Below are 25,164 nucleotides of genomic sequence, written 5' to 3' on the forward strand. Positions count from 1 at the left end.
TTTGCCCATTTTTATTTTTTTTATTTTTTATTTATTTTTTAAAATTTTATTTATTTATTTTTGGCTGTGTTGGGTCTTCGTTGCTGCACGCGGGCTTTCTCTAGTTGCGGCGAGCAGGGGCTACTCTTCGTTGCAGTGCGCGGGCTTCTCATTGCAGTGGCTTCCCTCATCGTGGAGCATGGGCTCTAGGCGTGCAGGCTTCAGTAGTTGCGGCACGGGGGCTCATTAGTTGTGGCTCACGGGCTCTAGAGCACAAGCTGAGTAGTTGTGGCACACGAGCTTAGTTGCTCTGAGGCATGTGGGATCTTCCCAGGCCAGGGATTGAACCTGTGTCCCCTGCATTGGCAGGCGGATTCTCAACCACTGCACTACCGGGGAAGCCGTTTTGCCCATATTTAAAATGAGTTGTCTGTCTTCTCACTGGTTAAGAGTTCTTTATATAATCTGAATACAAGTTCTTTATCAGGTATACAATTTGCAAACTGTAGTTTGTCTTTTCTTAATGTTGTCTGTGGTGGAGAGAATTATGGCCCCCTCCAAAGATATCCATGTCCTAATTTCTAGAACTTGTGAATATATTACCTTATATTGTAAAAAAGACTTTGAAGTTATGATTAAGTTAAGCATCTTGAGATAGGGCAGTTATCCTGGATTAACCAGGTGGGCCCACTGTAATCAAAGAAGTCTCTGTTCAGGCAGAGAATGATAAATACAATACTATGTAATCTCAATCACATGTGGAATCTTAAAAAAAAAAAAAATCACAGAAAAAGAGATCAGATTTGTGGTTACCAGAGGCAGGGAGTGGTGGGAGAGGGAATTGGAAGAAGGTGGTCAAAAGGCAAAAACTTCTTGTTATAAGTACTAGGGATGTGATATACAATATAACTATAGTTAACGCTGCTATATGATCTATGTGAAAGTTGTTAAGAGAGTAAAATTTAAGAGTTCTCATCACAAGGAAGAAATTTTTTTGTTTTTTCTATTTATTTTATATGAGATGATGGATGCTAACTAAACTTACTGTGGTAATTATTTTCTAATATAGGTAAGTCAAACGATTATGCTGTACACTTTAAACTTATACAGTGATATATATCAATTATATTTCAATAAAACTGGAGGAAAAAATGTCCTTAGGGAAGAGTATCAAAGTAAAAAAAACAAACAAAAAAAAGATAATGAACCAGAGGTTGGAGGGATACACTTTAAAGATCGATGAAGGGGCCATGAGCTAGTGACACAGGTGGGCTCTAAGAAGGTAGGAAAGGTAAAGGAGTGGGTTCTCCCTTGAAGCCTCCAGAAGGAATAAAACCCTGCCAACACTTTGATCTTAGACTTCTGACCTCCAGAACTGTTAAGATAATAAATATGTGCAGTGTTGTAAGCCACTGAATTAGTGGTGACTTGTTATGTTACCCATAGCTTAAGAGTTTTCCATTTTGATGAAGTTCAATTCATCAGTTATTTTATGGATTGTGCTTTGGGAAGTTTCAGAAATTTTATAGTTTTAGTTCTTTCACTTAGGCCTGTGATGCATTTTGAATTAATTTTTATTTATGGCCTGAGGTAAGGATCTGTGTTTTTTATTTTGGTTTGGTTTTTTGATACGTAAATATTCAGTTGCCCAGCCCATTTGTTGAAAAGGTGATCTTCTTCTCATTGAATTGTCTTGGGACCTTCGTCAAAAATAAATTGACCATGACCACAAATGTAAGACTATATTTCTGGGTTCAGTTCTGTTCCATTGAAATATATGCCTATTCTTGTGCTAATATCACTATCTTGATTACTGTAACTTCATAGTAAGTTTTAATATCAGGTAATGAAGTCCTCCATCTTCCTCAAAATTATTTTGGCTATTCTCAGGCCTTTGCATTTCCAAATAAATTTTAAAATAAGCTTTCAATTTCTTAAAGAAAGCCTTCTGGGATTTTACTAGGTATTGTCTTAATTTTTTGTTAGGTATATTGCTAAGTGTTTTATCCTTTTTGATGCTGTCATGATAGAATTGTTTTCTTAATTTCATTCCCTTATTGTTCAGTGCTAGTATCTTATAAAGATATTTCATATCTTTTTTTGGTGGTCCTGTGAATTTAAGAAGTCAGATGTATAACTATGCAACTCTTATCACCTGCCACAGTGACAACGCATGCTAACTGATTGGATGGCTGAATTTTGACTTCTGACTACTAGATCAACGTGTGCTTGTTCCCTGGGAGGTGGGAATAATTTGCAGTCTGTCCAGCCAGAAAAGGGTGTGGGGGAGCATTGATGCCTATCTGCTTTGATAAGAGATATCTTGGTTCTCTCACTCTGTGTGTGCTTGACCCACTGCAGAAATTCATCTTGTCCCATTGTCTTTTAGTCCTCTCAGCAGAGGCAGTCCCCATTAAAGAACTTTCTTGGAAGCTCCACTCAACAAATTTTGATTAAGTCCCCCCACACCCCCCACTTCAAGGATAACTGGAAAATTAGCTGGGCACATTGATGACTTTGTCAATGCAAAGGTAGTTCTGGATGCTGAGAATATCTGGTGCTGGCAGATTCAGTGTCTGGTGAGAGCCTTCTTCCTCATAGTCATCCATGTTCTCACTGTGTCCTTACATGGCAGAAGGGGCTAACTCATTTATTAATTAAAGAATTTTCCCATGTGTTCCTTAGAATTTCCTGCATATAAGATCATGTCATCTGTGAATAAAGACCATTTTACAACTTCCTTTCTAATCTAGATGGCTTTAATTTTTTCTTTTCCCTGTAGTTCACTGGCCAGAACCTGCTGAATAACATTGAATAGAAGTGGCAAGAGGGGACATTCTTGCCTTGTTCTTATCTTAGGGGAAATGTATTCAGTCTTTTACCAGTATATACAGTGTTAGCTGTGGGTTTTCATGAATGCCTTTCATCAGGTTGAGGAAGTTTCCTTCCATTCCTGCCTTGTTGAGAGGCTTTATCATGAGTGGGTGTTAGGTTTTGTGAAATACTTTTTCTGACTTTTAAGGTTAACATACTTTTTTTTTCTCTTTATTCTACTAATATGGTATATAACATTAATTCATTTTTGAATGTCATATTAACCTTAATTCATGTTCATATGTGTAATCCTGGTTACCACTTGGTCATTTTATATGTTGCTTGATAATGTTTGCTAATATTTTTGAGGATTCTAGTGTCTATATCATGAATGATATTGTTCTATAGTTTTCTTATGAAAAGATGGGGTGGGAAATGAAAGATTGATTTGTAAAGGGGCATGAAAAAACTTTTGGGGAGGTGGTAATGTTCTGTGTGGATATACGGGTGTATACATTTCTCAGAAGTCTTAAGTCTGAGGACTTGAATAGATATTTTTCCAAAGAAGATATACAAATGGCCAATAATTACACTTAAAGATACTCAACATCGCTGATCATTAGGGAAATGCAAATCAAAATTACAAAGAGATACAACTTCACACCCATGAGGATGGTTACTACCAAAAAAAACCAAAAGGAACAGAAAATTACAAGTGTTGGTAAGGATGTGAAGAAATTGGAACCCTTGTGCACTCTTGGTGGAAATGAGGTGCATAAAGGGGCAGCCTCTATGGAGAACAGAATGGCAGTTCCTCAAAAAATTAAAAATAGAATTTACTGTATGATCCAGTAATTCCACTTCAGAGTACATACCCAAAAGAATTTAAAGGAGACTCTCAAAGAGATATTTATATACCGATGTTCACAGCAGCATTATTCACAACAGCAAAAACATGGAAGCAACCCAAGTGTCCACAGCAGATGAATGGATAACAACATGTGGTCTGTACATATCATGGAATGTTATTCAGCCTTAAGAAGGAAGGAAATTCTGACACATGCTGCAAAGTGGATGAACCTTGAGGACATTATGCCAAGTGAAATAAGCCAGTCACAGAAAGACAAAAGTGCGATTCCACTTACATGAGGTACTTAGAGTAGTCAGAATTACACAGAGAGGAAGTAGAGTGGTGGTTGTCAGGGGATGCGGGGGGAAGGGGCAATGGAGAGTTACTGTTTAATGGGGACAGAGTTTCAGTTTTACAAGATGAAATGAGTTATGTGGATGGATGGTGGTGAAATGAGTTATGGGGAGGGTTGTCCAACATTATGAATGTACTTAATATCACTGAACTGTACACTTAAAATGGTTAAAATGGTAAAATTTATGTTATGTGTATTTTACCACAATTTCAAAAAAAATTGAAAAAATTCTTAGGTCTGAATTCCAAAAATATAAATTTTATTTTTATGTAAATTATAATTCTAAGTTATTTTAAAAGGAAGGACAAGGGAAGAGAATCTGTTGGCCTTCTAATATTACTGTTGCTTCTGTAACAAATTTCTAATGGATAAACTTTTTAAAAATTTCTAGACAGCCTAGGTCACGTCACAGTGATAATAAAATACAATGTAAATATCCTTTACAAATATTGCCGTGTTAAAGAAAAAGTCCTTGTAAATCAACCGTACTCCAATAAAAATTAATTTAAAAAAAGAACAGTAACTAATACATTAGTAGGTGCTTAATAAGTATTGATGAATGAATGAGTGAATAAACAGCAAAATTAACATTAAAAAAAGAAAAAGTCCTATGTCTTGATTTAAGGCAAATTACCCTTTCACTTATTCTCAGTGAATGTTCTAGAGCTACTCTCATCCTTTTTCCCTCCTGGCATCTCACATAACTCACCTATATGTACGATCCTAAATGTCATTCTTACATTGAAGTTTAAATAACAAGTATACAACAATTCGTTCTTGAAAACCTTGCTTCTAGGTGAAAAGTTATTAAATGAATACTATTTCCATTAATTTTAATGCAAAAAGTGACATGTTTTTGCTCAATCCAAGATACACAGTTTTCATACATAGCAAAATAAATCAAGTAAACAGTGAAAAAATTTTATATGGAACAAATATAAAAGTAAATGCATTTAGTTTGATCACAGAATGTAGTGTGGTGATTTACTGTCCTCCCGAAAGGAGGAGGCAGAGTCTTTAGATGTAGGTTGGTAGAGAAGTCCAGATCATTCGTTGGGAGAGGCAGGAGGATGAGACCTGCCACACTCACATGGAACTTAAAATAGCACATGACTCAGAGAAACACCTCGGTATAAAGAAGGGTTACAGAGCATCACACTTTGAAACGCTTGAAAGTTCAGTGTCTTTTAGAAAACGCCACCTTGACCTTCTTGCTTGGTGTCTGAGTACACAGAAAACATTTGGTTTCTCCCCCAAACTCTTGAGTGGAGGAAATTGGTGAGTATGTCTTTGTCTGAGATTGTAATGTCAAAACTTTCTGTAGCATATATATGTAAGGTGTTTTGGATGAAGACTTCACTACAGTGAAAAATAATTTGTCATCTGAAAAGTGTGTAATTTTTCAAGAGTGTTCAAAGGTCGTCGATCAGTTAGTGTGGGAGGTAGGTCTGTGTTCGCAGTGTTTGGAGAGGGACTAAGCCTGGGGGGGGCTTCTTTGCTGTGATACACGGCTGATCACCTCCCTCCCACAGATACCTCCTCTGGCTCAGAAGACGAAGGCTCGGTGCAGGGCGACTCCCAGGGGACCCCCACCTCCAGCCAGGGCAGCATCAACATGGAGCACTGGATCAGCCAGGCCATCCACGGCTCCACCACCTCCACCACCTCCTCCTCTTCCACCCAGAGTGGGGGGAGTGGCGCCGCCCACAGGCTGGCTGACGTCATGGCTCAGACGCACCTAGGTGAGTGCCCTGCTGGGCAGTCGTCTGCGTTATTCTCGTTGTCCTTACGTCTGAGTGGCTGCTGAGTAACCCTGCCCTTTTTATTTTGGAATTTCTCTATTTGCACATCTCGGCCATGGAATCCATCTGAGGGACAGAACAGAGCCCCACTCTCGCTTCTGGGCTGCTTTGTTGCGTTGGTTTTACTGTTTTGTGAAACCCTTGGTTTTACTATTCTTTACATCCCAGACGTCTCCTACAGCTATAATTTCAGGAGTTTTCTGCTTGTAGGGGAACGCGTTCTTGTTCATTAGAGAAACTTGCAGCTGTATCTGGTTACATGCTTTCTTCTCCTCATGCTAAAATATGTTCCTAAATGAAATTTTAATTATGCTAATAAACAAGGCTGGGGACTTCAGAGTGAGTTTGCCCTTACTTTGGAAGTCACTTAGGAAGGGGAGGCTTTCATCACTACTGCTTATATGGTTTTCTGCCGTAGGCGTTCAGCTTTCCGGGGTGGTTCACGTTACTTTGTGTGTAGGTTCCATGGTACATGGGATCCTCTGTATTTAAAAAAGCACAGAGTTAGGAAGCATTGGTAAGATGTTCGGAAATAGTGTAAAACAGGAGATGAAGTGAGAATTGTTAGAGGAAAGGAGCATATTGGATGAGCAGGGGGTTGCGTGGAGGGGGTAGGGGTCCTGTTTCTCTGCCTGCACCCTAGCCCCCCACTCACTGCGCCACATTCGTCTGGTGTGGAAGACACAGCATGAGGTCCAGATCTGTCTGAATCATTTTCAGCTGTGGATTGAGATTTTTAAACATTTCAATAAAAAATTATTCACAAAGTAAATTACTTGCTTTGAATGTGGTGCCAAGATGGTTCAGTATGTTCTCTATTCAAATGGGGTGGACCAGAGTCAGCCGCATCCAGGGACGTGGAAGCTGCACCTCCCTGTGCAGTGGTTGATCATCGAGCACAGGGCAGGTGCACGGCATCCTCCCACATCTATCTTCTTATCCAAAAAATCCACGTTTAGAAAATAGGTAAGTGAAATGAATGAATGAAATACTCTGCCAGCTTCTCAAACTCAGAAAGTATTTCTAGATTATTGGCTACTTGACAGAGTCAGAGGAATTCCAAACTGACTTCTCAGGACTTGGCCCCAGTGGCACTTGCTCAGCATGAAGTTGAGGTTAAGAGCAACAGCCTTTTCAGAATCAGCAGTGAGACTGGTTGTCTACCAGCAGGACACAGGCAGCCGGTTGGGAGGGCTGGGTCTGGTCCCAGTTCTCACGTTAACAGCTGCTGGCTTCTTCAGAAGTCAGTATTCCCTGCTTTACTTTTTTAGTGGGAGAAAAGGAATGATACGGTCTTTCCTTTGTACCCATTGCGAGTAAAAAGGAGAAAATAGGAAAATTCTCCACAGTTTTTAAAGTAACACTCACATGCAAAGTAGTAGTATTAAATTTCAGTTTAAAACGTTTTCAGGAACATACACTGGTTAATGTGTACTGAGAACCTCTATTTGAAATCATAGATAAAAATTAAACAGAAATTTATATGACCATTAAAGATTTTTAGATGCTAAAATTTCTTCCTGTGTATTTTGGAACCTGAGATAGCCCCGAGGCTCAGTCAGTGTGCTTTGTCTGGCAGCCACATGGGCAGGGGAGACATGGAACTCCCTCCACCTCTGCCCCTCGCTGTTACCTTAGGAATGTGTGTTTTCTGATTGAGTACACTTCTAAGGAAATATCAGGAATCTTACCAAGAGAAACACATAATTTTGAACAGATTACTCCCTGCATTTGTTTCTCCCTTTATGTAGTTACATGTGGAATATTGGAGGAAATTATAGCATGGAGAATTAAATTTATCCAAACTATAAAAGGTTGCATTACTCAGGTACGTTAAGTCTCAGTGTAACCTAAATATAGCTTCTCAGTGTGTGACATTTCAGTAATTTCTAATTTGGCACATAGATAAGTTCCTAGAGTATCCAGGAATTTTCTGTAAATATGAAAAAAAATTTTTGAAAGAAAGCAGCGGCAAAATAATAAAATAAGAAAAAGAGAATTAAAATATTTTACTCCAGGGATTCCCTGGTGGCGCAGTGGTTGAGAGCCTGCCTGCCGATGCAGGGGACACGGGTTCGTGCCTCGGTCCAGGAAGATCCCACATGCTGCAGAGTGGCTAGGCCCGTGAGCCATGGCTGCTGAGCCTGTGCGTCCGGAGCCTGTGCTCCGCAACGGGAGAGGCCACAACAGTGAGAGGCCCGCGTACCACCAAAAAAATATATATATATATACATATATATATTATATATATATATTATATATATATACATATATATATTATATATATATTATATATATATTATATATATATACATATATATATTATATATATTATATATATATAATATCTATATGTATTTTACTCCTGTGGCAAAAGCAAAAGAAGTAAAAAGTCAGAATTGGCAGTGTTCAACCTTTTGTTGAGGCCATCAGAAGCCTACAAATAAGAAAATATCATGTGTATGTCTGTGTTTTAAGGAATTTTAGGGTCAAATAAACCACCAACTTGTAGTACCTCTGGTCCCTCAAGGTGAAGTACTTGGATAGAGTCTGTAGAAACCTCTTTTGCCCAAAGGGTAGAGGAAAGACAAGTGGTTAAAGACTATGAAGAGGCTGTAACAAGTGGATGGTACTTCTGCTTTGTGGTTGTTGGAATGAAATCCTGCGTCCTTGTGAGTCCATCCTGACAGCATGACAGGGACGCTGCACGCTATTGAAAAAGTAAGCAGGAAAGGAAAATTTGCATAAGGCTGGCTTAGCATACCATGCGGTCCCTGTCCAGGTGGTTTTTCCTCCTATGGCTCTGCTTGTTGTTATTCACACTTAAAACACTGACAATGAGGGCTCAAGACGTTCCCCATCCTGAGATGCTAAGGCCTGAGATGTGCACATTTGTGACACAAGAAGATAGACGTGCCATGCGACGGCTCCCTGCAGCTCAGACAGAACAGGGCCTGCACATCATTAAGGGCCCTCTCTTCACAATGACAGAGAACCAGAAGGTGTTTATTTAGAACCTCTGTGCATGTCGTGTTCTTAAGACAGTTGGAAAGGAAAGGATCAACACCTCTGAAATATCTTACCATTATCAAAAGTCAAGGAGCATAATTTAGAGTAACCAGGAGAATTAAAGCAACACTTTGAAACTTCAAGAGGCATGTAAAAGGTACTAGAGTAACATATTATAGGAATTAGTAAGCTACATAGAAATGGATAAGCTGAAGAGAAACTATTAATACATTTCTAGATTAAGAAATAAAAACAAAGCATAATAGATAACATTGTTGTATATTCAGAATCAAAATTTGTATATTCAGGAAATTAAAGAGACTTCTATATGAGCTGTTCTCTTATTTTGTAGCTCCAGATGTATAGGTAAGGTCTGTGTCACCCTTTGTAACGGACACATCTGAGATGTTATCACATTCGGGTTTCATCTGCATGTGTTGGGGGTGTACTGTCATTAGCCAGATATTCATAGAAGTTATTGCCATTTCCAGACTATCTTAGAATTCATCAGCATGAATGCTGCTTTTGGTGTGTGTGGTTTGTATCAGCAAGGAAATTCTCATCAGATTTCTTGCATGTGATCCTGGTAAGCAGATAGATGTGCCCCCATGTGCTTCATGCATAGTTAGCCTGGAGCCTGGCAGCTGTTGTCTGGACCTAGATTCTGGTGTTCTAGGGAATTTGTTCAGAGGGCTGCATAGCCACCGTTGTGATAAATTACCCTAATTTATTTATGTATAATCATCCACAGTATCAAAGAATTCTTTTATAATCTCTTTATCAATACTTTTCAGACATTTACACTCTTAAAATATTAACTACACACCGAGGATGGTGATATTAGCAAAGCCTGCACACTTGGGGCTGGGGTCTCCCTGCTATACCCTCACCTCCCTTCCTGGCTGGGGTATCCCTGCAGCTAGAGCTTCATAATTCGAAGGCAGGGTCAGTGAATTTTTCCAGGAAAGGACCAGAGAGTGGATATTAGGCTTTGTGGGCCATGCAGTCCCTGTGGCCGCTGCTGAACTCCGCTGGCTCAAGAGCAGAAGACAGCGCATGAACCATAGGCATGGCTGTGCCCCCGCAAAACTTCATTTATAAACGCAGCTGACAGACCACCCTGTGAGCCACAGTTTGCCAACTCCTGTTTTAGAGAGTTTTAAGCCACGCTATTGAAAAAGTAAGCAGGAAAGGAAAATTTGCATTAGGTAACACAAGGCCGATGAGACTCTTCCGTCAATTACTGCGTGTTTCTTGTGGCTCTTTGGGTGATACAGTACTAAGAGAGAGAGGGATCTCTCACTGGCCGACATGACTGTGGGAATTTTTAGTTAGGTCCTAGGTCTGGCTTCTAATCCTGCATTGTCTTGCTTAGTTTGTAATAAAGCTGAGATCTGCACAGATACTGAAATTGAGTGAATGTCACCATGGATCTTTTTCTGTCCCCTTGTCGAACATCTTTAACCACTGATCCTTTTCCAGCTGAGATTTTTCTGTATCTTTCTCCATTCATTTTTTGCTATGTTTCCTTTTCTGGAGAAGAAAGCTCCTTCTTTCCAAGGCTCATCTTTTTTTTTTTTTTTTTTTTGCGGTACACAGGCTTCTCACTGCCGTGGCCTCTCCCGTTGCAGAGCACAGGCTCCGGATGCGCAGGCTCAGCGGCCATGGCTCCCGGGCCCAGCCGCTCCGCGGCATGTGGGATCTTCCCAGACTGGGGCACGAACCCGTGTCCCCTGCATCAGCAGGCAGACTCTCAACCACTGCGCCACCAGGGAAGCCCCCAAGGCTCATCTTTTCATCCTCATTCTGGATTCTGGCTCCTCCCAAATCTGCTAGCTCAGCTCTTTTCTCTTTTGTATCTTAGCTTCCCCCACCGGTGAACCGGAGCTTTGGCTGTGATGATCACTCATTCCCTCCTCTCCCGGCCTGTACCACACCCTGGTTCTCCTTCCCGCTCTGTCCTTTCCTCTCCTCTGGTGGCTCCTCTCCCCGCCCCGTCTCTCTGTGTTCTTGCCCATTTCATCCACTCCCACAGTTTTCGAGGCCATCTGCTCTTTCACGATCTTCAGATCTGTACTTCCTTCACCCGTCCACATTTCAGAGTGCCTCTTGACCCTGCACCTCAGCCCTACGCTGTGTCCCCAGGTCGGCTCATCTGACAAGGTCCTGCACTCCCAGGAGCGGGCTCCAGACCTCGCCATCCTTGGCTCCTCCTTCCACAGACCAGCAGAGGCCCTGTTGCGTAGCGTTTGGCTACCCTGTGTCTTGCAGGCCTCCTTCCTCTCCATTACTACTCCCATGACCCTGCATCCAGGCACCTCACCTCCCATCTCAGTGCTGCAGCCCCTTCCAGCCTCATATCTGTCCCGTTCATATTGTCCTTGTTGCACTGTTGATGTTGTTAGGGCACAGATCTGCTCCGGTTTCTTGTCTCCAAAAATGCTTTGGGATTTTTGCCACTCGAAACTGATTTTGTTTATTTGGCTTTTATACTTAGAATCAAAGTAATGATTTTTGACCCACAAGTATCCTAACCCTTCATCCAGTGCCTGCTCCATGCTGCAGGAATACCTCGGAGCCTGCCGCTCACACGTTGGTGCACACAACCAACCAAATAGAAGGATGTCTATTCAGTTCTTCTCTTTCTCCCAGTGTTCAAATGCAGTCATTTACACTTAATGCCATGAGTTTCACAGACTCTTTCCTGGAACTCATGAGAGGAAAGGATTCCCACGCAAGGGGAGAAATGGCAGAGCAGGAGCCTTTGGGCCTGAGAGCGAGGATGGCAGTGTCACTGTCACTGCAGAATGTCACGGTATAGTGTCACTTGTGCCCTCAGACTTGGTGAGGAGCGAGTAGCAGCACTCTTGTTTCACAGGTGAGAAGACCCAGGCTTAGGAAGGTGGATGTGATGCCAAGGGCACCCAGCTAGTGAGTGGTCAGCAGGAACCAGACTCCTATCTGTCGGGTGTAGGAGCACCTGCTCGTGACACTCCAGTCTTGCTCCCTCCTCAGTGTCTGTGTTCCAGCTTGGCCCTGCTTGTTGAAAACAGAACAAGAGCTCCTTGCAGACAGAAATGCAATTAAACTTTGCATAAACAGTAAAAGTTCCAGCATCCCCATCACAATCCTACTGGGTCTGTGGTCTGTACAGGCTTGTGATGATTGGAGCCCTTCAGCATGAATTTGAATTTGCAGATAGAAAAGTCAAGAAGCTATTGTCTGAAGTTAAAGATTTTTGTTCTGATATTAGAACATCCCGAGATTTGTCTAACGGTAACTATCCCATCTTTATGGATTTTTGTGGCATAAATGTGGGAGGTAGGCCGTTCCAGTTCTGAGAACCTATGTAATGCTTCTAAAGTCAACCTCTGAGAGCCTTGGCTGAGAGAAATGTTTGAATATAGAACCACTGAGCCCTTTCTAACTATCTCCAGGTTTAGTCTGCAAATTTGAAAAGCAACTGTGAATCACCATTAGCAGTATCACACACACTCTCACAGGTAACCAGAGTATACTGTTCTGTCCTTGAGTGATTATTAAAGGATTAAGGAGATAAATCCTCACTTATATTGTCATGTGTCAATATGACATATGGGTGAGACACAAGTAGAGCTCTCCTGTTGGGGGCTTCTGTCAGAGCCAGGGAGGTTGGACATTCCTGGGGAAACCAAGGAGGAAGTCCTGCTCTTCTCATGAGCTGCGTGTGGAAGATGGGTCGGTGCGGTAGGCAGCTGAGCAGCGTCTCCAGCAGCCAAGCTGGATGCTCTGCCGTGAGGCCAGCTCCTTCCCTCAGCATCGTTGCAGGTGCCTTTCACCACGTGTCACCTCCATATTTTCATTGAGGAACCTGGTTTTCTGCTGCCATGTGGAGGGCACAGCCATGTCATCTTAGGAAGCCAGGGCAGCTGGGTGGACGGGTGGTCTGAGGGCCTGTATCGCTTTCTGCTCAGTGACTGTAGAGGTTGGATGGACCGTAGGAGACACGGGAGGGGCCTTGTTGATGGATGGAAGGCTGGGTCCCTCTGAAGTCGTCTCTCCTTATCTATCGTCAGTTAGTGGACCACGAGCACGTTGCTTTCTACATGTGAAAACCAGATTTTCTCTTTTTCTTCTCTTAATTTAGAAGTTATTTGGGGACTGAAAAATAACAGGTTGGGAGATAGGATCTCTGACCACTCATCCCTGAGGTTCCCAGTCATATAGTTAGAATTAAAGAAAGCTGCTTTTCAGCGCTGTGAGAACCATAAGCATGTTATCTCTAGTCATCAAGGGCTCCAGTGTATTCATTCTTATGTTCATTCATTCTTTGAACTTTTACTCCAACATTTGCTGAGTGCAAACAACATGAGCTGGGTGTTGTACAACTTCAGCATCTGAGTAGGACACAGGAGCTGGGCTGAGCTGGATGCCTGCAAGAGCAGGAGATGAGGAAGGAGTTAGTTCAAGGAAGCAGGGAATTTCTAATGCAGAGCTGAGCAGGAAGACCAGCTAGTAACCTGAAACGGTCATGGCCAAAACAGCTGTCCAAAGCGGGTGTATAGTTGGCAAGAGTAACAGACTAAAATCCGGAGTGGGAGGGGGATGCAGTGAGATGGGACCCCTGGTACTGATGGCTCCAAAACAGAGATACTATCATGGAAGACGGGTGAATTACACTTCCCTCCCACCTGCCCCTTGTGCCTTGATTCTAGATTCTTAAGGAACCCATGTCAGCTGCTGGGAGCAAAAGCCATAGAGGGGTGAATGAGACAGGACCCACCTGTCAGGGAGCAGATGCAAAGATGTCACAGTAGCTCTGGGGCAGTCACGGTGGAGGTGACACCTGATAGGTGGCTGGAAGGTTGGCCACCATTTTTCTGTTGATTTTGAAAGTATTGGGAAATTGATCTAAGGAACAGTGGGTCATCTGGCTCAGAAGATACGAACCCGCTCTGATGAGAGTTCTTAATGTTTGAAATGCTCCTGTTGCATATGGACCTGATTGGCCTCATGCCTGGGGCTGATGAGCACTTTAGACCTTTGACCCTGCACCTTCAACCAGACCCTACTTTTTCTGACCCGTCAGGAAGTGTTTCTTGAGCATCTGTTACATACAAAGGTCTTTTCAGTATTCGCAAAAGATAGGTAACAGAGTTAAATACTTGGAGTCCTGATGTTTATTAAAATAAAATAGGGCACCATATATCACTGCAATGGAAGAATGTTCTCTGGCTTCCTAACAGAAGCCTGCTGCTGGGCTTATAATCCTACAGTGACAGCATATGTGGGGAGTTTGAAAGGGAGGGGGAGAGGAGCTAACATAAATTTGGAAAGCACCTTGAAGTCGTGCAGCTGTCACTGTTCCTATTTTTTAATCACCAGATGTATTGGAATCGTTATTTTTCCCAACTTCAAAGTGGAAGTGAGTACGTCTGCTGCCCAACACAAAGACTCAGTGGCTGCCACCAATGATGCAGCTACAGCGTAACGTAAACACAAGTAAACCTGAGTAAAACGGAACGCAGTGAACTTACATTTTAGCTGCTTTTGTTTTATGTGGCTAATTTGAAATGTTGCTCATCATACATTGGCATCTATTATATTTTTGTTTGAAATATGGGGCCCCGGGGAGTTAACTGCTCAGCCATGGAGAATTAGATCATTTTGAAACATGAAATAAAGTCTATTTGGCAAAAGCACAGGTAGAGGAGATGAGAAGAATGAATGCAGTGTTTGAAATATTAAAGAGGTCATTTGAACGGTCCTCTTCTCTCCCTCTTGCTCTTCCCCTCAGTGATCTGATAAAGCATCCCAGCCGCACCCTCCTCCCTCTCACAGGTACTCTTTTTCTGGGCTAAGATCTAAGAAATTGCCCTTAAGGGTGTGTGTCAGTTGGCTCAGGCGGCCATAACAAAGCACCTTAAACACGGCTTAAACAAGAGACATTCAGTGGCTCACAATCCTGGAGGCAGTAAGTCTGAGCTCACGGTGTTGGCAGTTTCTCCTGAGGCCTCTCTCCTGGGCGTGTAGACAGCCGTCTTCTCTGGGCATCTCTGTCCTCATCTCTTCTTATAAGGCACCAGTCAGATTGAATTAGGGCCCATCCTAGTGGCTTTGTTTTGCCTTAATCATCTCTTTAAAGACCTGCATCTCCAAACACAGTCACCTTCTGAGGTCCTGGAGATTAGGACTCCAGCGTGTGAATTTTGAGGAGACATAGTTCAGTCCATAACAGGCTGGACACTCCTGGAACAGGGAGTTGAGGAATGGGGAGCTGGACTCTGCTGATGGCCTGTGTTTAGGGGCTGATGCCGATTGTTATCTTCACAGAGATCTCCAGGCTCAGACCCTGGAAGAGTAGTTGTTGGTGCAGAGAGCTGCCCATGTGTTCCTCTCCTAGCATGTCTTTCTGTGTGCCTGGTGACGCCAGTGCTTGTATCTGTTTATCTATGTAATCCCCACTGTAACTCAGAGGTAGGCATTGTCATTGTCACCCCCTTTTACAGGATGGGAAACCGAGGCATAGGAAGGTCAGTAACCAGTCCCAGGTGATCAGCCTTGAGACGCGGACCTGAGGACCAGTTGGGCAACTGCTGGCGGCCCAGCCCTCAGCCCCCGTGCACATTTCCACACACTTACTGGTCAGTGTGCCTAGGACTGAGGGTCTCCCGAGTCCAAGCACCTGCATTGGTCACGCTGATTGCTATGTTTGAAGCTTGCTTAGGAATTCAGATTAATATTCCTTGGCCTCAAGTCTCACTCAGTGTAATGTCCCTTAACATACGCAGGCTCACTGACACAGAAGTCAGTCTTCACTTCTGGCGGATTGGGTACTTGCCAATCTGCCTACTTGTTAAAATTACCTGCACCCTCAAATGAGTACCCGTGGGCTTCTCGAGGTTGTTTCTAGACATTTGCAGAACGGCTAAAATTTGAGTCCCCAACGTGTATGTTCCCAGCGGAGTCGACAGGCCACACCCCGGCTTCTAGTTTAGAGCAGTCTGTAAACAGCGTCCTTTATGTGATCTCTTCGGTGCTCTGTTTTTCCTCACTCTTGTGCTTTATGTTAGTGATTTCACAGTTTAAACTGGCCCTCACGTGTAGTGCCAAGGTGGGCAGTGTACAGAGGAGAAAGGCCTTCCAGTACCTGCTCCCCTTTTAACAGCATAAAATATTGTGCTTCTGTCACGTGGAACTATAGACTCTTGACAAGTTTTTATCTAGTAAGGATCAACAAATCAAAATTAATAGTATAATACTCATTATTAGAGCTTAGTATGTATAAAATGACATGGACATTCTCATTTGACATGCTCTCCTTAATGTCTTATTTAATAAATACAAAGTCATGCTTTCCCCATTTAACCATTTAAGTGCTTAACTTTATCATCAAATAATGTTATGGGGAAGGCCTGCTGTACGTTTCATTGTGCAGAATACGGAACCCCATACACATCAGATGTAAACAGGTGTTTTCTGAATGACTGGACTGTTCAGTATTATTCATGCTAAGACAAATAATAAAATAGCTACTATTTCCTAAATGTTCACCTTCTATCAAGAAATGTTCTAAGTACTTTACATATGTTAACTCATTTAATCTACCCAACAAGGAGGTAGTTGCCATTGTTCCCATTTGATGGATGAAGAAACCAAGGTATAGAGATCAGGATGCTTCCAAGGTCTCAAGAATTTGCAGAACTGGGATTCAAACCCCAGGCTCTCTGCATCTAAAGCTTGAGCTCTTAACTGCCTCTACTATGACTGACAAGAAAATTACTCTTTTATGAACACATGACTTACAGTGTCTTTTTCCTTTGGCCAGTTGAAGACATTATTTTAATTAAAGTGCTACAGTGATTCGTTGATGTGACACCTGTAGTGATGTTATTATTGTAAAGATCATCTTTATGCTGAGATTTTTATAGTAGTTTTTGATTCAGAATCTTTTTCTCTTCTTAGGATGTGGCATTTTTGAAACCTTATTGCTTACGTAGCCTTCACAATAACTGTATCATGATAACCAGAAAACTTACAATTTGCTTCTTTACAGAAAATCACTCTGCACCTCCCGATGTAACCACTTACACCTCAGAACACTCAATACAAGTAGAAAGGCCGCAGGGCTCTATGACGTCAAGAACAGCCCCAAAGTATGGCAATGCCGAGCTCATGGAGACTGGCGATGGTATGTCTTCCAGCAAGTTTTTCCTCCTTTGTAAATTCTAAGTTCTGCTAACATGCTTTCTGTGCCCTGACTGGATGAATTTCTTCTGGTGACACAGTCGGCTCATTGACTCATCGGGTTCTTTATGAGCCTCCCTAGAAGGTGGCATGGTTACAGGAAGTGCAAAATGTCTCCAAGGGGGCCAAGAATTATTCCTTGTAGGAAAAATGTCAACGTTGTAGGAATTTTGTCATGAGAAGAAAAAGATTTGATAAAATTCTGATGTTTTTGCTAACGAATAATGTTGATTCCACAATTAGAAAATTAGTGCAGGTGTTAAGACTGTGAATGGTTACTTGGAAGGGCAAGATGGAGCTAAACGCAACCAAAATAATGGACAGAGATGGGCAGAATGGTGCTTTAGACTTTGGAAGAAAGACGGTCCTTTTTCCTCCAGGTTGGAAAAAGTATTGGTGATTTGATAAATACAGCCATTCGGGTTCTCTCTTATTCCTTGAATCTTTCATCTTGGTATGCTCTGACATATTCCTGTTACCCATTCTAAAGTGACAGACTCGAACATGAACTTCATGCTTTATTCTGCTTTCCTTGACCTTCCAGAGTCATGAAAGTTAGACTGGAACCCAATGATGATATAAAGCATTATTTTCTTGGAAGATGGCCAAAATAGCCTCTGTGTGCCATCCATCTCACTGTGCTTGTGTCCGTGACACTGTGACTCGGGGGGGTGAGGAGGCCTGGACCCAGCCTCTAACAGGCAGATGCCTCTTCACTGTGGTCAGATGAGGTGATGAGGAGGCCTGGACCCAGCCTCTAAAAGGCAGATGCCTCTTCAGTGTGGTCAGAGCCCAAGGTCGCTGGGTTCTGAGTTCTCTGTTAGTACATTTGAAGTCACTCCAGTTTCCAGTATGATTGGTTTCCCTGGAATGCTTCTCAGTATCAAGGTTTGCTTTAGTCCTCTACTAAGTTCAATGTTTATTGAATTGGTCATTACTGTTACTCTTCTCATCACCATTTTAGTAACTTTGTTGTCTTTAAAGTTCATCATCTTCACCTGCTCCCCCAGGTAAATTCATGTATTGTCCAGTCCAGTGCTGTGATGGTGTCTCGTACCAGAACCACATGGGGCACTTGTTGGAAAACAGATTCTGGGCCACACCCCAGACCTAACTCATCAGAAGCTCTCGGCTGGGTCCTAGGATGATTTGTGTGTGTTCTAAATTAAGCTGGAGCACCAGTGGCCTTGTGAAATGATCTCTGGTTCATCCAAACCAGATTAACTGGGACTATTTAATGGGGAAATTTTGTGTTTAGATATTGAGAATTCTGGGTTGTATATTTTTATATATTTTCAAGGTTGTAAAATATTTAATGTCTCAATTCTGAAAGTGCCCATAGTGTATTTTGAGACTATCTATTAAAATGGTTTTTATTTGATAGAAAAATTTCCTTGAATTCTGTCATACTCGTTCCAAAAGCTGAGTTCTGTTCTTGTGACACTGTGCCGTGGAGGAAGGGCTTTGCCTCAGTCAGCATGGGAAAGACCCTCTCTGGTCGTGGTTCTTCTGTCTGAGAACTGTGAAGGTTCCAGGCCTTCGTATTTACCAGGTTCAGGTTTCCAAGCACTTTTCAGCAGGAATGAAATCTGCCTGCAGAGAGTACATGTGATCCAGTTACAGATTTAGCATCTTGGTGCTCCATTTTTTCATTTATTTGGGTTATGTAAAGTTTTTTAAATTTCATGCCTTTTTCATTGATCATTTCACTTATTCAGTTTTGAAAACGATGTCACATTGTCATGAGAAATGTATTATACGGTTGGGTCTATTTTTCTCAGTACACATGGATAAATATATGTAAGTTCTGTATTATGTCAGAAACTGAATTTAGAGACTTTTAATTGCTCTGCTTCTAGAATGCATCGCCTAAATGTTCACTCAGGAGAGTGGGTCTGAAAGACATATAGGAGGGACCTGGCCATTACCTGCAAGAGGACAAGGCCTGCCAGCGGCACTTGTAGAACCTGAGTCCCCTTACTTTCAGGGGCGGCAGCTGGAGGCTGAGCACAGGTGGACTCAGGGGAGATTGGAACTTGGGGAGGGTCTCACTGCTTAATCAGCTCTCTGACCCCCAAGGACACAGGGGACCCTGAGACGGTATTAATAAGGAGATGACAGACCCTGTTTTAGGAATAGAGGTGGGACCGAGCCCAGTCTATTGTCCGGAGTTTTTCCCAAGGTCACCAGAGCAGGACAGTTCACAGTGTAAAAGGGAATCATTTCTGCTACATCTTTATGCTCTCTCGAGGCTTCCTAGCAAGGTCACATGCTAAGACTGTCCACCTAGGAATGTTCTCGTTGAGCAGCAGTCGTCTTAGGTGACACTGAGGGGCTCCCAGCCCTGAGATGGGGCAGGGTGTGCTGTCACGGCTGTTTTTACTGTGGCTGCTTGTTTACGCTGGTTCATGCTCACAGTCAGTCCACCTGCCCCATGGTTCTGTTTTTCAGGAGTGCCTGTAAGTAGCCGGGTATCAGCAAAAATCCAGCAGCTTGTCAACACCCTCAAACGACCCAAACGACCACCATTGCGGGAATTCTTCGTCGATGACTTTGAAGAACTGCTGGAAGGTGAAAGAACCCATTCCTACCCGCTCTTCCAGTGTTTCTGTGACCCTATAGAGTATAGTGTTTTTCTACCAAGGCTGTTAGACTTTTTAAGAACAGTAATCTTGGTGTTCCTGGGAAGACAGGGATCCTGCCTAGAAACTGTAGGTACTATTCCCCAAGGTCCCTTTAAAGATACGCCAGTCCCGGCACAGTTGGGTTGATACCATTTGTGTGTCACTCTCAGCAGAATGCGATTTTGTCCCGTGAGCCAGGCCTGTTTCTAAGGGCTCCTTGAGGCTACAGGAATGCTGTTGTTGATAAATCATAGACAACCTGAGCTTGCAGCAGCGCGTTCTCTCTGAATAGGCTTTAGAGGAATGCAGAGTGAGCCGTGGCAGATCTCACCTTCCTCGTGACAGCTTCAGGAGCTGGCGTTCTTAACCCCTGAACAGTCCTGAGCCTTTTAACACAAACAACTTAAAATTGAAACAAAGTACTGCTTGTTGTATCAAACCCAAACTGCTTATTTTCTTGCTGTTTATACCACAAGTAAGACATAGCTTATTTTCTAGCCAGCAGGTGGAAATTGTGAATCATCAACTATAAGAGAAACCTTTCCCAGAAGTGGGAATAATCTCTCAGATTCTTACCTATGTAGAGTTGGGCAAATGGTTTTTATTATGGGGCGTTTATTTTTGTTATACTTAAGAAAATATGTGCTGTACTAGTTATTCATAGTAGCTGTAGCAAATTCAGATTTACATCTCAGTATTTAAGGGAAAAATATAATTCAGCAAGATTTGAGCTCTTTGGAGTCAATTATTACTAGTGTATGTCGATAACCGATGTTTTAAACATGGCTATTGCAATCCTAGACTCTAGGCATGTTAAAATGCATAGTTTTACTTGTCAGTTTATAAATGCATTCAGGTCTCCCTAAGTTCCACACCCTGACTTTGCCTTGGAAATTGTAAGAATTAAGTGCTTTTGTTACATCCATGAGGCTCATGTGTCAGTCATAGCTCTAATTCTAGAAAAACACCTGTGCATGTTTCCTGTCCTCTAATAAATTTCTAACTCAAGTGTAAGTCTTCTAGCTTCCTTAAAAGGAATAAAAAAGTGATTGTGCTAATATGGATGTGTTTTTCTTGAAAACCTTTTGTGTTCAAATGTATTTAGTTCAACAACCAGATCCAAACCAGCCAAAGCCAGAGGGAGCCCAAATGTTGGCGATGCGTGGGGAACAGCTGGGTGTGGTTACAAATTGGCCCCCATCTTTAGAAGCAGCGTTACAGCGATGGGGGACCATCTCACCAAAGGCCCCGTGCTTGACCACGATGGACACGAATGGGAAACCTCTGTACATCCTCACTTACGGTAATCCTGTGAGGCTTATCCACCTTTTGTTTGCTTGTGCCTGCACACAACTGTCACTTTCAGGGTGGCCGATTCGTATTTGTGTTGCCTTATGTTTCTAATATAGAAATAAATGGAACCTGAAAGGAATATTATAGGGAAATTATTTGGTTTGAATATGAAAAGTTACTATTTGTTAAATGTTTTTGAGTAAAAACCAGAAAGTGATATAAAAAATTAGTGACTATAACTCTAAGATGTTAGATTTTACCTCTTGGAATGTATGTTAATTAAATTAATGCTTTCAAGAAGGATTGGTAGTTAAAGAATGTATATCAGAACTCTTTGACATGCGTCACTCAGAAGGAACAGAATCTGTTTCCAAAGTGCTTTTTCAGAAAGCAAGAGAAACAAACTTTTCTTTAATTCTTTATTCAGTACCATTAATGCAGTCCATAAACTTGGAAATAGTTAACTGTACCAGAGAGTTCCTTTCTCTTTGCTCCACGGATTAGAGACAGAGAAAGCAAATTTTCAGGTCATTTTCACACTCTCTGTTACAGTTTTGCAAAGAAACAAGCTTCATAACAAAAACACCAAAATGGCTTATATTATGTCTGCATGTGTGAGGTTAGATTACCTTTTTTTAACTTTCAGTTTAGTTTTTATGATGATAATGCTCTTCTAATTGCAGGTAGGAAAGAAAGTGTTTTCTCCATTAACAATGGAGGTCAAGAGCCAGGTGTTAAGTATTATAGCCCAGCCTTTTAGTGGGTGTGGGGCCCGTGAGGCATCCACTGTGCCTCAGTCATTATCCTGTGCATCTCATGGAAGGAAATGGGATTTAGGAGCATATGTTTTCATAGTCTCATTTTTTTTTTCTGGCTTTGTTGGGAAATTCTGAGTGGATAGAGGGTATTTCACCCATCATGAGGCATAAGATTCATTTTTTAAAAGTTAATACTCTTGGAAATAGATTTTAGTCAGTCAAAAAGACAGAGGACTTTCCTGTCTGACCTTCATCTCTTGCCAGATTCAGCCATGGAGCTGATTGTGTACTGTTTTCCAAGCATCATTTATTGAAAGACTGTCCGTTCCCCTTTCTTGGCTCCTTTGTCATAAATTAGTTGACATACATGTGTGGGTTTATTTTGGGGCTATTCTGTTTCATTGATCTATGTGTCTGTTTTTGTGCCAGTATCATACAGTTTTTCATTACTGGTAATTTTGTAATGTCAGGGAGTATGATGTCTCTAGCTTTGTTTTTCTTTCTCAAGATGGCTTTGGCTATTTGGGGTCCTTCATGGTTTCATACAAATTTTAGAATTGTTTGTTCTATTTCTGTGAAAAATGCCATTGTAATTTTGATAAGGATTGGATTGAATCTATAGATTGCTTTGGGTAGTACAGACATTTTAACAATATTAATTCTTCTGATCCACGAGCAGAGAATATCTTTCTATTTATTTGTGTCATCTTTAATTTCTTTCATTAAAGTCATAATTTTTAACATACAGGTCTTTTACCTCCTTGATTAAATTCATTCCTAGGTATTTTATTCCTTTTGATGCAGTTGTAAATGGGATTGTTTTCTTGATTTCTCTTTCTGATAGATTATTATTAGTGTATAGACAGAACAGTTTTCTGTGTATTGATTTTGTATCTGCTACTTTACTGAATTCATTTATTACTCTGTTTTTCTGTATAGTCTTTAAGTTTGTCTATATATAATGTCATGTTATCTGCAAGTAGTGACAGTTTTTCTTCTTCCTTTCCAGTTTGGATGCTTTTTATTTCTTTTTCTTGCCTTATTATTCTGACTAGGACTTACAATGCTGTGTTGAATAAGCATGGCAAAAGTGTCTTGTTCCTGAATCTTAGAGGAAAAGCTTCCAGCTTTTTACTGTTGAGTATGCTGTTAGCTCTGAGCTTGTAAACATATGACTTTTAGTTTGTTGAGAATTTTTATCATAAATGGATGTTGAATTTTGTCAAATGTTTTTTCTGCATCTGCTGAGATGATCATATGATTTTTATCCTTCATTATGTTATTAATGTGCTGTGTCACATTCATTGATTTTCGGATGTTGAACCATCCTTGCATCTCTGGAATAAATCCCACTTGATCATGGTGTATGAGCATTTTAACATATTATTAAATTTGGTTTGCTAATGTTTTGTTGAAGATAGGTGCATCTGTGTTCTTCAGGCCTGTAATTTTCTTTTCTCATGGTGTCCTTGTCTTGTTTTGATAACAGGGTAATGCAGGCCTTGTAAAATGAGTTTGGAAGTGTTTTCTCATCTTTTGTTTTTTGGAAGAACTTGAGAAGGATTGGTATTAATTCTTCTTTGAATGTTTGGTAGAATACACCAGTGAAGCTATTTAGTCCTGGACTTTTGTTTGTGGAGAGGGTTTTGGTTACTGATTCAATCTCCTTACTAGTAAACGGTCTGTTTAGATTTTCTGTTTTTTCATCATTCAGTCTTGGAAGGTTGTATGCTTCTAGGAATTTATTTCTTCAAGGTTGTCCAGTTTGTTGGTATGTAATTGTTCATAGTAATCTCTTATGATCATTTGTATTTCTTTAATACCAATTGTAATGTCTCTCATTTCTGATTTTATTTATGAGTCCTCTTTTTTCCCTGGGTGAGTCTAGCCAGAGGTTTGTTAATTTTGTTTATCTTTTTAAAGAACCAGCTCTTGATTTCATTGATCTTTTCTATTGTCTTTTTAATCTATTTCATTTATTTCCGCTCTGATCTTTGTCATGTTCTTCCTTCTACTAACTTTGGGCCTCATTTGTTCTTCTTTTTCTAGTTACTTGAGATGTAAAGTTAGGTTGAGATTTTTCTTGTTTCTCGAGATAGACGTTCTGTGAATTTCCCTCTTAGAATTGCTTTTGCTGTATCCCATGTTTTAGCATGTTATATTTTCATTTTCATTTGTCTCAAGGTGTTTTTTACTTTCTCTTTTGATTTCTTTGTTCTGTTGGTTGTTGGATAGCATGTTTTTTAATCTCCACATACATGTAAATTTATCAGTTCTCGTAATTGATTTCTGGTTTAATAACATTGTGGTCAGAAAAGATGCTCAATATGATTTATTTTCTTAAATTTAAGACTCATTTTGTGGCCTAAGATATGATCTATCCTGGAGAATGTTCCATATGAGCTTGAGAAGAATGTGTATTCTGCTGCTTTTCGATAGAGTGTTCTTTATATATCTATCTGGTGTAATGTGTAATTTAAGGCTGATGTTTCCTTATTGATTTTCTGTCTGGCTGGTCTGTTCATTGATGTAAATCGGGTATTAAAATCCTCTACTCATGTTATATTGCTGTTGTTTCCCTCTTTATGTCTGTTAATGTTTGCTTAATATATTTAGGTGCTTCTATACTGGGTGCATAAATATATCCAAATGTTATATTTGCTTGTTGGATTTACCCTTTATCATTACGTGATGTCCTTTGTCTTGTTACAGTCTTTGTTTTAAAGTTGATGTTATCTGTTATAAGTATAGCTACCCCAGCTTTCTTTTGGTTTCCATTTACATGGAATATCTTTTTCTATCTGTTCACTTTCATTTTGTGTGTGTCTTTTTTTTTGTTTGTTTTGTTTTATTTATTTTTATTTATTTATTGCTGTAATGGGTCTTCATTTCTGTGTGAGGGCTTTCTCTAGTTGTGGTGAGTGGGGGCCACTCTTCATCATGGTGCACGGGCCTGTCACTATCGCGGCCCCTCTTGTTGAGGAGCGTAGGCTCCAGACGCGCAGCCTCAGTAGTTGTGGCGCACGGGCTTAGTTACTCCGCGGCATGTGGGATCTTCCTGGACCAGGGCTCGAACCCGTGTCTCCTGCATCGGCAGGCAGACTCTCAACCACTGCTCCACCAGGGAAGCCCTGTGTGTGTCTTTATACTTGAAGTGGGTCTATTGTAGAAGTATGTAGATGAGTCTTGTGTTGTTGGTTTTTTTTTTTTTTTTTTTTTTTTGCGGTACGCGGGCCTCTCACTGTTGTGGCCTCTCCTATTGCGGAGCACAGGCTCCAGACGCGCAGGCTCAGCGACCATGGCTCACAGGCCCAGCCACTCCACGGCATGTGGGATCCTCCTGGACCGGGGCACGAACTTGTGTCCCCCGCATTGGCAGGCATACTCTCAACCACTGCGCCACCAGGGAAGCCCTGTTGGGGTTTTTTTTTAATTCATTCACCTGCTGTGTCTT

The 25,164-nt window shown here is 41.4% G+C and overlaps 1 protein-coding gene across 4 annotated transcripts in view; it reads left to right on the plus strand.

Moving 5' to 3' along the window:
- DIP2C (disco interacting protein 2 homolog C) overlaps positions 1-25,164 on the plus strand; it is a 359,412-nt gene that overhangs the window by 215,238 nt on the left and 119,010 nt on the right. For all 4 annotated transcript variants that reach the window (XM_082617846.1, XM_082617847.1, XM_082617848.1 and 1 more), the window contains 4 exons: positions 5,531-5,740; positions 16,845-16,979; positions 19,487-19,606; positions 20,765-20,962. In XM_082617846.1, the coding sequence (XP_082473972.1) occupies positions 5,531-5,740; positions 16,845-16,979; positions 19,487-19,606; positions 20,765-20,962 (663 nt within the window). The remainder of the gene's footprint in view (positions 1-5,530; positions 5,741-16,844; positions 16,980-19,486; positions 19,607-20,764; positions 20,963-25,164) is intronic.

This window comes from Mesoplodon mirus (genome assembly GCF_964341445.2).
Source record: "Mesoplodon mirus genome assembly, chromosome: 4".
NCBI classification, from domain to species: Eukaryota; Metazoa; Chordata; class Mammalia; order Artiodactyla; family Ziphiidae; genus Mesoplodon; species Mesoplodon mirus.